The sequence below is a fragment of the Dama dama genome, chromosome 1, assembly GCF_033118175.1.
Source record: "Dama dama isolate Ldn47 chromosome 1, ASM3311817v1, whole genome shotgun sequence".
Taxonomy (NCBI): Eukaryota; Metazoa; Chordata; class Mammalia; order Artiodactyla; family Cervidae; genus Dama; species Dama dama.
In genome coordinates this window covers 64484186-64496190 of record NC_083681.1, presented here as the reverse complement: position 1 = coordinate 64496190, position 12005 = coordinate 64484186, and the positions used below count along the sequence as shown (strand labels likewise).

Below are 12005 nucleotides of genomic sequence, written 5' to 3'. Positions count from 1 at the left end.
GGTCCCTTCTGTCAGCTGCTAATCAGAGCTAGTGTTTTTGACTTTTGGTTCTCAGCAGAATGAGTGTCATTTTATTTATTCCTTCATGGGTTTTTCTCCTTCATGGTTTTTTCTCCTAGTACTTCTTTTTTTTTAATTAAAAATTTTTTAAAATTTATTTTTTATTGGAGCGTAAGTGCTTTGCAGTATTGTGTTGGTTTAGGCTATACACCAAAGTGAATCAGCTGTAGGTATACATATATCCCCTCCCTCTTGAGCCTCTCTGCCACCCACCCCCTACCCATCCTAGCCCTCTAGGTTATCACAGAGCACCAAGTTGAATTCCCTGTTCTATACGGCTGCTTCCCATTAGTTATTTGTTTTACATATGGTAGTGTGTATGTATGTGTATGTGTGTGTGTGTGTGTGTGTGTGTATAAATTTATGTGTGTGTGTGCTTAGTCCGTCAGTCATGTCCGGCTCTTTGCGACCCCATGGACTGTAGCCCACCAGGCTTCTCTGTCCACGGGGATTCTCCAGGCAAGAATACTGAAGTGGGTTGCCTCTGCTGTTCTCTCAATTCATCCCACTCTCCCCTTCCCCTCACTGTGTCCTCAAGTCCATTCTCTGTGTCTGCGTCTCTATTCCTGCCTTGCAAATAGGTTCATCTATACCAGTTTTCAAGATTCTATGTATATGCATTCATATACAATATTTGTTTTTCTCTTTCTGACTTACTTCATTCTGTATAACAGTCTCTAGATTCATCCACGTCACTATAACTGACTCAAATTAGCTCCTTTTTCTGGCTAGGTAATATTCCATTGTGTATATATCTCCTATTACTTCCTGTGTGAGATCATCTGAAGTCCCAACTGACACTATTTGCCATTTATGTCATTACCCAGTTTGGGCCCCTTGGCTTGGAAAGTGATTTTTTTTAAAAAATTCTTTTTTTTTTTTAATCTTGAATGTTTTTGTGAGTGCCTCCTGTCCAAATCCACAGGATTTGACTGTGTATAAGATATGTGACCTTTCAGTGATTCAGTGGTGAATTTGGCAATTGGCTGGTCAAATGCAATTCACCTGTTGGACTATATTCCCACGACATTGATCTGCCTCTTTCAGAAGTCTAGACTAAGAATTGGTCAGACATGAGAGGGTATTAAGATGATTCCTGTGTCTGAATTATACACTGAATTTGACCCCAAACTCAATGTTAGTAGCTCTAGAAAACCATGCTTACGTAGCAGAGACAGGAAAGGAGAAAATGGAGGTAAAGAAGTTAAGCAATGGTTGTTGTTATTACTGGTTTGTCTCTTATCTGTAAGCCACCCATAAGGTCTAAGCTCATCAGTCCTGAATAGAATAGAATGGAGGCTGCCTCTCTGGAACTGAAGGCTATTAATTACCACCTTGCACCCCAAGAGAATTAGAGAATCACAGAATTTTAGAATGATAAAGAATTTCTAATACAACCCTCTTACTTTACAAATTGAGAGCCTGGGACCTAAAATATAAAAATCTGCCAAAATTGATACCTAAACCCCACTGGTGTTCCATTTTAAGAGTGTATTTTTATCATTTCAAAGCGCTTTACTCTTCTGTCTCCTGATTATGGTCAAGTAAATTTACATCCATCTGATACTATTTCTGACACAGCCAGTTAGTAGCACCCTGGAGTTAGAACCCAGACCTCCTGACTTCCCATCTCTTGTTGTCTACTAGGTCCCATCCCATCATGATTTGGGATAATTGTAAGCTGTGCTCCTTAGCCAGACCCTCTGATAGTCAAGAAGAAGCTTAAGATGTATCATTTGTGAAGTCTGGTGTTCACTGGCAAGGCTTTTCCAGCTAGTATGTGATCTAGGAAATGGACACAGTGACCAGGGACTGAAGGAGATTTGGAGGCTGTGAACCTCTAGGTTTCATTTATTCTCAGGATCAATGAGGACACAGCATCTGTCAGAGAGATTCTGACTTCTTGGTTAGTGAGCATCCTTGACATGGTTAAACCCAGTCTTACAGGATCTAGAATGGGTGAAGGGAGTGGTTGTTGAAAAGTCCCAACTGTTTTAGAGTTCCAGTACCTTTCCCTATGGGGTGGTGTTCTTTAGGGAGTCAGGGAATTCCCAGATGTGGGACAATCACAACTATAACCACCGTTTTGTGGTGTTCAGAGCTGACAGCACTGCTATTTCCGGCATTTTTCTTCAAAGACCTTGGCCACCTTGGGGGAAAGCCCCCTCAACAAACACTGTTTCTGTTCTTGAGGGTCTAATCTAGTGTCTCCCATTAGGGCAGTTTCTGGACACTATCTTTTCTGCGCCTTTGAGGTCTTTGATTTGGGCAGCAGAGGGTGGGAGGGGTGATGTTCATGGCAGATCTCACATCCTCCAGATGAAAACACACCAGTTGCTTTTAGGTTCCCTGGGGAACATTCTGTTGTCACCTCATTGAACCAGCGTAGGAGGAAAAAGAGAATTCAGTGCTAGTTAAGTTGACACAGAAGCGTGCAGGCAGGAAATCTGTATCCAACACCACATCTAATGAGCCTTTCCTTAGAGGCTCTTGGCAGAGCGAGGAAAAACAAATGCAAATGAAAAACAGGTTCTGAGAACTGTTTAAAACTTAGTACCAGCCCCATTACACACTCCCTTTGGATTCACAGAGGATGTTCTGTACATTAAGCTGAGCTTGCCTTTGAAACAGAACTCACGTGGATTTGCATGAGAACAGGCCAGCAAGTGACTGCAAAATTAACAGCTGTTTAAATAGTTCAGTGGAGGAGCTAAGGCAGAAGGAAGTTATAGGCTCATTGTTCAAGTCTGGACTATCCAAGGAGCTCTCCCATCACATGGCCTTACTTTGTTGGGCAATGGAGAGAGATCTGGTGGAACTGGCTTATGGAACATTCCAGTAGTCTGTTAAAGAATTGCATTGCTAAATCTTCCATCCAGAAGGTACTCAAGTAGAAATAGAGGTGATGAACAGTTTGGAGAGAGCATCAGGCTTGATGGATTTGGTAGAACCAAGCCATCACACTTGGGCTTTCAGAGTCCTTATTGCTTGGTTCCCTCTACATAGCCACAAGTTGTAGGAATGGAGTGTTACTATAAGGATAAGTGTGCACACTTGGATTAACTTACTATGTTTATCCAACAGATTTACCCAGATCAGGCCTTGCCCTTCCTGTTCATTGCCAGGGTAGCAAATCTGCAGGCTGCTGTGACCTCAGGCCTTCCTCCTGGGTCCAACTCACATTTCTCTAGAATTCATTTCTCTTGAAGCTGGGCCAGTCATTGAAATCCATCATATTCACGATGATAATGGGATGTAGCATTACTTCCTTGACTTTTGTGTGAATCTGTGCCTGTGCTAAAAACCAACATGTGGACATCAGAATTGGCATCTGGTGGGAGCTTCAGGTGCAAGTTTGGACAAATACATGCCTAAATTGTGTATATTTCATTTATTTTGCTAAACTCTGGACAAATTGCATTCTTAATTTAGGAGACCCCCTCATTCCTCCAGGTTTCTGGTCAAATGCCCTTTATCACAGAAGCTCTCCTTTCCTGACCAGCTGATGCAAAATAGCTCTGTCTTCTTTCTGCGTGTCACCCCCTTCCTAGCATATCTCCACTTGAAATATATTTATTCATTCATTTGTTCCCCACTAAAATGTACATCCTCCAAGAGCAAGGGCTTTGTCTCTTTTGTCTATTGTGTTATTTTAGCACCTGTAACAGCATGGGGCCTATAATATATGCTCGATAGGAACTTGTGGAATAAATGCAGAATGGTGAGAGGGTTGCTAGGTCGTATGCTGCCAGCTACTGTAGAAGGACCTGGTTCCCAGGAGGAAGCACAGTGCCCTGTGTAGCTGCTTTCCAGTTCATAGTTTCTTTGAACAAACATTTATCAAGTGCTTGGGGCCAGGTGTTAAAGAACACAGTCCTGCTCTCAGGGTTCGAAGAGTGGTGGCGGATGTAGACGTTTAAATTAAATCCATCCTTTAAGATCCAGCTCTGGTGTCAGTCCCTCCTGGGAACCTTTCTTGAACTCTCTTCTTCTTCCCCAAAGTTAGGTTAGGCACCGTTCTTACCAGGCCCCATAGCATCCCGTATAGAATCTCATCACGGCCCGTATGTCAGGAGACCAGTACCAGACCTCCTGCTCTGTGTTCTGCCTACGAGCTCCTTAAGGGCAAGCACTATACCTCACTCATTCCTGACTGTCGTGTCTGACACTCAGAGTCCTCAGTAAATACCAGGTATCCTTGTTATCACTGCTGTTACTGGGTACATTCAGTAACCAGCATCCACATAGCTGTGGATGTGTGTGGACTCATATGAAAAACTATCTGTTCCAGGGATGTAATGTACACCATGATAAATATAGCAACACTGCTGTATGTTATATATGAAAGTTGTTGAGAGTAAATCCTAAAGGTTGTCATCACAAGGAAAAATTTGTTTTCTATTTAATTTTGTACATATATGAGATGATGGATGTTTTCTAAACTTACTGTGATACTCACTTCACATTATATGTAAATCAAATCATTATGCTGCTTACTTTAAACTTATACAATGCTGTGTGTCATTTATATCTCAGTAAAACTAGAAGGAAAAAACCTTACAACTATAGGAAGGAATAAAGATGATTGTTGTTATTCAGCGGCTAAGTCGTGTCCTACTCTTTGCTACCCCATGGACTGGAGTATGCCAGGCCTTCCTGTCCCTTACTATCTCCCTGAGTTTGCCCAAGTTCTTGTCCATTGAATCGGTGATGCTATCCAACCCTAAAGATGATTAGAAATGGTAAATACAAAACAAAAACAAAGCAATACATCTGTTCCTCTGAGGATATATAAGGCTTAGAAGCAGTTCTGTATTGTGCTGTGCCAAATTGATTAATGTTATGTTCTATAATATTCTCCATTTCAAGCTCTCTTTGTGTTCTGGGGGATGTAGGGATCACTTAGACTTGTCAAGGATTTTTACAAAAAGTTCTTAGGGGACTCACTGCATCCCCAGAGGCAAGACAAGACCCTGATGCACTTTAACAATGATTTTCTACACGCAGATGTTAGAAGCTTCTCTGAGCCTGGAGCACATGTTTAATTCCAAGAAGGCAAGTCACAGGCATCCTCTCAATAAATACTTGTGGGTTCATGACATTTTGATGCTGCCACTTTGATGTGGCTGTTTTGATTCTGGGCTTCAGGGATGTTTTGCCATGGCTTAAAAGACAAATCGCTAAACAAACAGAGATTTTGTGCGACTCAGAAGGGTGGCCAAAAGGCATCCAACCACACTGCTTGATGGGGTGTGGATGTTAACCTAATATTTGTGTGTTTTTACTTGGACGTGGCTGTCTTGATGCCTGACACTTTCATTACATCGTATGGATCTTGCCAGAATGTCTGGTTTAAATACTTGATAGTCTCACTGAAATACCAACCATGATTCTAATTTCAGTGGCAGGAGGGCTTCAAATGAAACAGAAGGCAGGGGATTATGCTCTTGAGGCGCTCATAGAGTATTTCGCCAAGGGCTGGCTAACGAATGCATTCACCATTTTAGAACACGTACGGCCGCCATTCTTTATTGGCAATTTCCTGGTTTACAGCTTCAGATTATTGGCTGGAGAAGTGTTTAAAAATATGAAAAGATACTAATGCAAACATGGAAATATGGTCCATCCACGTTAAAAAGATCGTTTTGATCATTTTCCCTGCTGTGCTGTAAAAAAGAACTTTTCCGTCTGTTTTATTTTGTGATGGGAGGAAATGGTCTTTACTGCTTGCCGGTCAGACAGCCCTTGTCTGCTTGCAGTGAACTTCCTGCCCTGTTTTCTTTAGGCTGCCTGAATGATCATTAACATACACACATGCCAGATAGTTGGGGGGTGCCCCCAAACTAACTAGATGAGTAGAAAATTAGGCCACTGTAGGGAGACTAAGATGCTTTTATTTTGACTAATGTTTTCATCTGAGTGTTCTACCAGACCTTGCTACATTATTCCTAATTTTAAAATATTTTAGAAGCAAGTACATTAAGCAGCTTTTTAAGAAAGAGTAAGTCATTGTATTGGGTCCCTGGTCTTGACTTTGAGAGTCCAGAAGCTAAGCTTGGTGTCTTGAAAGAAAGAAAGAGAAGTTGCTCAGTCGTGTCCAACTCTTTGCAACCCCATGGACTGTAGCCTACCAGGCTCCTCCCTCCATGGGATTTTCCAGGCAAGAGTACTGGAGTGGGTTGCCATTTCTTTCTCCAAAGATTGTTTCTGCCCAGTTTTGAACCAGGGACTTTTCACGTGTTAGGCAAACGTGATAACCACTACACTATGGAAACCATATGGCTATATGTCCCTAATGGTGTCTTGAATGGTGGTGCAACTGGATGGGTCCCCTAAGTTAAATGTCACACGTGTCATGAAAATTCCCTGGAGAAAGGAACCATGTGTGCTGGCTGTCTAACATACATCATCATGTTTAACTTCCACAAGGTAGGCCTCGAGCTTTTCTTTCCTTTTTCTTTTTTTTAGAAAATATTTATTTATTTATGGATATGTCAGGTGTTAGTTATGGCACGAGGACTCTTCCTTGCAGCCACACAGGCTTCTCTCCAGTTGTGGTCTGCAGGCTCCAGAGTGCCTGGGTTCTGTAGTTCGCAGCACACAGCCTCTCTAGTTGAGACCCTGGGCTCAGCAGTTTCTGTATGTGGACTTGGTTGCCTCACAGCACGTGGGATCCCGACCAGGGATCAAACCCATCCACCCTGCACTGGAAGGCAGATTATTAATCAATGGACCACCAGGGAAGTCCCAAGCCCTTCTTTCTATGAACCACACAGCTAGCAAGTAATAAAGTCATGATTTGAACCCAGGTTCTCTGATTCCAAAATCCACACCATTTCCAGTATAACCAGTGATTTCAAACTACTGGTTTGCAGGTTGGTGTTGACTCCAAAGGAATGTCTCTCCAGTCTGTGGTGGGAATATCAGGGTAAGGCTGACACCTGTCTATCTTGAAGAAAGGCATGTGTGCTAAGGTGATTCAATCCCGTCCAGCTCTTTGCAACCCTGTGGACCACAGGCCACCAGGCTCCTCTGCCCATGGGATTCTCCAGGCAAGAATACTGGAGTGGGTTGCCATGCCCTCCTCCAGGGCGTCTTCCCAATCCAGGGATCAAACCGGTATCTCTTAGGGTCTACCTGCATTGGCAGGCAGGTTCTTTACCACTAATGCCACCTGGAAATAGTTGTTTATTCAGAGACTGTGACTTGTCTTTCAAGGTGTTAAAGACCTTTTTTTTGTTTGTCACATGATGGTAGTTGTAAATGACAGAAATGTCCTAAGATGTCAAAGTAAAAAAATCAGCCTCCCTGTGTTGGTCCCCAAGCTTAAACTTGAGATGTTACTGGCCCAGGAAGTGACACAGCTGGAAAAAAAGAGACATCTACTCATTGTCCTGGCAGGGGCTCTGATGGCTGACTTAGCAGAACTTGGGTTCACGTGGGGTTTTTCTGGAAGAGGACTGGAGTGCATCTGCAGTTGGAGGGAACCACAGGCTGCTTAGAGAGATGCCCCTTTGACCCTGAGGAGCATGACTTTTGGGTGGCTCAGAGGAGTCCCGATAATGCAAGTGACCTTTTAAAAACCACAATGGAATCAATTTTTTTTTTAACTAGAAAAATCATCTTTTCCAAAAGAGAGGTAGAACTTGGACTACTAGCATGTCTGAGTTTTCTGTGTCCAGGATGGGGAAGACTGGAGCTCAGAGGCATTTAATTTAGCAGTGACTCAGGCTGTTACTTTTCTGACCTTAGATTATTAAAAAGTCATCTTTTTGCTCTTGATACAAGAATGAAAGGGCTCAGATTTTGGAGCCAGACATATCTGGGCAAATTACTTTCTGTAAAATGGGGCAGGGACACTTGCCTTGGAGAGTTACCATGGGACTCTTGGAAGAACTTTCCACTGCCTTTCCTGCGATGATTCAAGATAATAGGGATAAAAACACTTAGCTCGTTGGCATTTGGTGTGTCCTGGTGTCCTGCTTACAGGTGAACAATCATTCAGGGCACCCTGAGTTTCTTTGACTTTTAATTCCCTGCCAGTGATTCCAGAATCCCAGCTGTGCCCGGGGAGGCTGTTTTGCCTCCTACATCCTGAGCCCCTCAAACTGCAGAGGGGCGGTGCCCGGCAGACTGTAACCACTGCCTTCACTTCTGTTTCAGTGCCAACAACATGCCCAAGCAGGTGGAAGTACGGATGCACGACAGCCACCTGAGCGCGGAGGAGCCGAAGCCGCGGCATCTGGGGCTGCGCTTGTGCGACAAGCTGGGAAAGAATCTCCTGCTCACCCTGACCGTGTTCGGTAGGAGACAGGTGGCCTCCACCCGCCCCTCCGCCCTGGGTCTCTCCTGGCTCTGTGTGGAAGCTGGTTCTGGCAGCGGGCACTCTCACCCAGAAAGCAAGCCACACGTGCTGCCTAACCCCACCTTTGCCCTGACACAGCCACCTCAGTGAGACTCTTTTCCCTTTCCCCCTCCCCAGCCATGTTTTCCTCCTTGGGGTCCTAGTGGATCTCAGATTCCGGTGAGCACGACCAGTTTCTGTGGGTATATGAGCATGCAGTTTCCCGGGTCCTGCTCCCAGAGACTGTGCTGTGGGCCATTTGCATGAGACCTTGGAATCTGCATCTTAAACCGTCTGTGCGTGTGTGTGTGTGTGTGTGTGTGTGTGTGTGTGCACACGCGCTCAGTCGCTTCACTCGTGTCCAACCCTTGTGACCCTATGGACTGTAGCCCACCAGGCTCCTCTGTCCATGGGATTTTCCAGGCAAGAATACCGGAGTGGGTTGCCATGCCCTCCTCCAGGGGATCTTCCCCACCCATGGATCCAACCCACATCTCCTATATCTTCTGCGTGGCAGGTGGATTCTTTACCACTAAGCCACCAGGGAAGCCCCTTAAACCTTCTAGGTGATTCCAAAGCAGATGGTCAGTATACCACATTTAGAGAAGTACCTGCGTCCTGATGAAGACAACAGTTGCCAAAACCTCACCAACAGGAGTCCAAGGATTCACCTTCTCCATGCCCCTCATTAACTTAGATTCAGTTAGCACAGTAGCTAACAAGGTCCGTGTGGAAGAAGCTTGTCCTGAAGCTTTGACCTGCTCCAACTCCACCTCAAAAGCCTTGCTCCTGTTCTTCAGGTCTCAGCCAGGCGCTGGTTGTCCTTTTGTGTGACCATTGATATAGACTTGGCCTTGGGTTTTCAACCAGGATTTATTGAAAATAGGGGAAATTGCAGTTTCTTGTACTGAAACCACATCACTTCACGCCTCTCCTTTGAGTCAGTCATCTTGGATGTCAGTGGACGACAGTCAGGAGTGGACATTTGCCCCAGCTCAGTTCACTTAATAGAAGAAAACCACAGGCATGATAGGGTTTTCCAAGGGTTACCCTCCACAGAAGGGATGAAATTTCATTCACCTTAAGTTTTGAAAAAGTGTGCTCTTCACTTGTGGAAGAAAACAATATCCGATTTCTGGCCGTGTTACTTACTCTCTTTGCATCTCGGGAGTTAATCCCATAGCCACATACCTAGGACCCCCCTGCCTCCCTCCTCGACTCTCGTCATGCTTATGACCCCATCTGTGGTTTCCACAAGGGTGGCTTATGTTAGCCACCAGTTTGGAGCGATCCAAGGTTTTGTTGTGGAATCCTTGAGTATGCAAAGTGAAAGGCTCCTGGTAGCAACTCTGTCCGAAGTTTCCTCCCAAATCTTATATTTTTAGACACCCTCCTTGATCTCCCATCTAAGATCAGCACATCTCAAGATTACGTATCAGGACATAGAAGTCAAAGACAAAGCTCCTTGGGGATAAGCCATGGGGAAATGACTGGAAGTCAAAGAAAATAGTAGAAAAAAGAAAACTAACCCCAGTTTGATCGCTTAAATGTTCCTTTTGTCTGATATTCAGTTAAAAAGATAAGAAATATATTAGACACCATGGCATGTTGCCAGGCTAGACTTGGAAAAGAAGCATATCTAATGTTGTGGGTTATTTCTACTGACAATCCCTGACTCTGCAAGTGGATGATATCCTAAAGAAATTGGGATCAAGTTGCCAGGTTATATTTCCCACAAAGCCTTCAGAAGGCTCTTCTTGACTCTTCCAGTGCAGCCTTTTAGAAGAGTTGGAGATAGAAAATATTTTCTCACAAGTCAACAAAATTAGCTTCACTTTTCTAATGGTATTTTTGTTATGTGTTAGTCATCATCTGATAATAGAGAGGTACGAGAGAAGTCAATGTTATTGAACAATATCCTAGAGCTATTCATTTGATGAGGGCAAAAAATAGATTCATATTTTTTCTCCTTCCTTATATAGGTGTCATCCTGGGGGCAGTATGTGGAGGACTTCTTCGCTTGGCATCTCCTATCCACCCAGATGTGGTTATGCTAATAGCCTTTCCAGGGGATATACTCATGAGGATGCTGAAAATGCTCATTCTCCCTCTCATCATCTCCAGTTTAATCACAGGTAAGACCACTTCTCTGGCACTGGGTTGAAGTGGGTCATACTCCTGCTCCTGCTTTTGGACTGACCATAAAATCTCAATTTGGTTGAATCAATGAATCGGATCATCATCTGATTCATGTGTCATTTCACTTCAGAGTCTTGGTTTTCCTATCTCCAAAACTGAAATAAGCAACCCTAAAAAAAAGAGTTTGCCATCTATTGGTCGGTCCATCTGTCTGTGCAACAAACGATAAAAAGGAAATAGCCATATGTTAAAAGTGATCATCTCTAGAGATTTTAATTTTTAATGTACACTTTTCTCATTTTCTATACTGTACTTGTTCAGAAACTGACAAATAAAGATAACGCATAGAAAAAGAAGTTTTTTCTTTAATATTTAATTGGGTGTAGAGGGAAGTGGTTATTAAAGATAAATGAAATACTAGATAAGAAACTCTTGGAGTGTTTCAGAAGAAAGATACCCTTAATGTATAGTTCATGTCTACTTGTTTTTTGACTCAAAGAGTTGTTTCATTTGAAAGGATCTTTTTTTTCCCCTCCCTGGGCTTATACAGGTAGTTTCCTCCTTACCAAATATTACTCAAATGATTTTGAAATTGTTGCATTTTAGAGACTAAGCTCTGGGTTAGGGATGAAGAACTGGGTTTTGGTTTGTATCTGGGGGACCAACAGGCTGGGCGACCTTGAGAAATCTGTTGAAGACCATCTACCTTATGAATGTAGTGAAGCTCCGGTAACTCCAAGAGATTCAGCTGTTACAGTTTTATAGCTGGTTGACCAATGAATCCAGTAAGGGAAAGAGCTGACACTCAGTGTCAGGAAGGTCTTAGTATTCAGCCTCAGATTGAGTAAAGCTGTGTTTTACTTTAAATGCTCCTTTTGAAACCAGAGAAATTTGTTTTCCATGCCTGTTTAATAGATTGTACATTAGCCAACCCAGTAAGGAAGTCTCATTTCCATTAGTCAGAGTTAGACTTCAGATTGTAAGGACAAATAGGTCATATATGGGTCAGCCTCATTCAGAAAAGTTAACGTCAATCATAGCTTCCTCCCCCATGGCAAAAAAGACTGATCCCCAGTAAAAGTTGCATGTCTCAGTCTAGTAAAAGCAGGAACTGAAACCAGGAAGTAGAAAAACTGAAGAAACTACTGGAAAAAAACCCAATGAAGGCTGGAGTTTTTGTGACTTGCTTGGAATTTCTGCTAACCATCACAGAAGCTTCTGAGATACAGATGAAGCTTCCACCCATGCTGGGTGTTTTGTGCATGTGTTCTCACATCCCTGCACAAGGTCAGAAAACGTGGTCTCCATCAGGAGTGATAGGGCTGTGCTAGAACCATTTCTACTTTCCCAGACTTTGGTTTTTGTGACCCATAATGTATTCAAAAGAGATTTTGAATACATAGGGCTACCAACCTTTTGTTTCCCTAAGTGAGGACCTTCAAACAAACAAACAAGAAAACCT

At 43.3% G+C, this 12005-nt stretch overlaps 1 protein-coding gene across 2 annotated transcripts in view; it reads left to right on the top strand.

The window, feature by feature from the left end:
* The window catches only part of SLC1A2 (solute carrier family 1 member 2), an 88196-nt gene that overhangs the window by 22362 nt on the left and 53829 nt on the right, over nt 1-12005 (top strand). The window contains exons 1-3 of one of the 2 annotated variants that reach the window (XM_061151933.1): nt 7920-8049; nt 8224-8363; nt 10387-10539. In XM_061151933.1, the coding sequence (XP_061007916.1) occupies nt 8234-8363; nt 10387-10539 (283 nt within the window). In that variant the 5' untranslated portion in view covers nt 7920-8049; nt 8224-8233. Of the gene's footprint in view, nt 1-7919; nt 8050-8223; nt 8364-10386; nt 10540-12005 lie in introns of those variants that run through there. The other variant, XM_061151924.1, reaches the window with a different exon arrangement.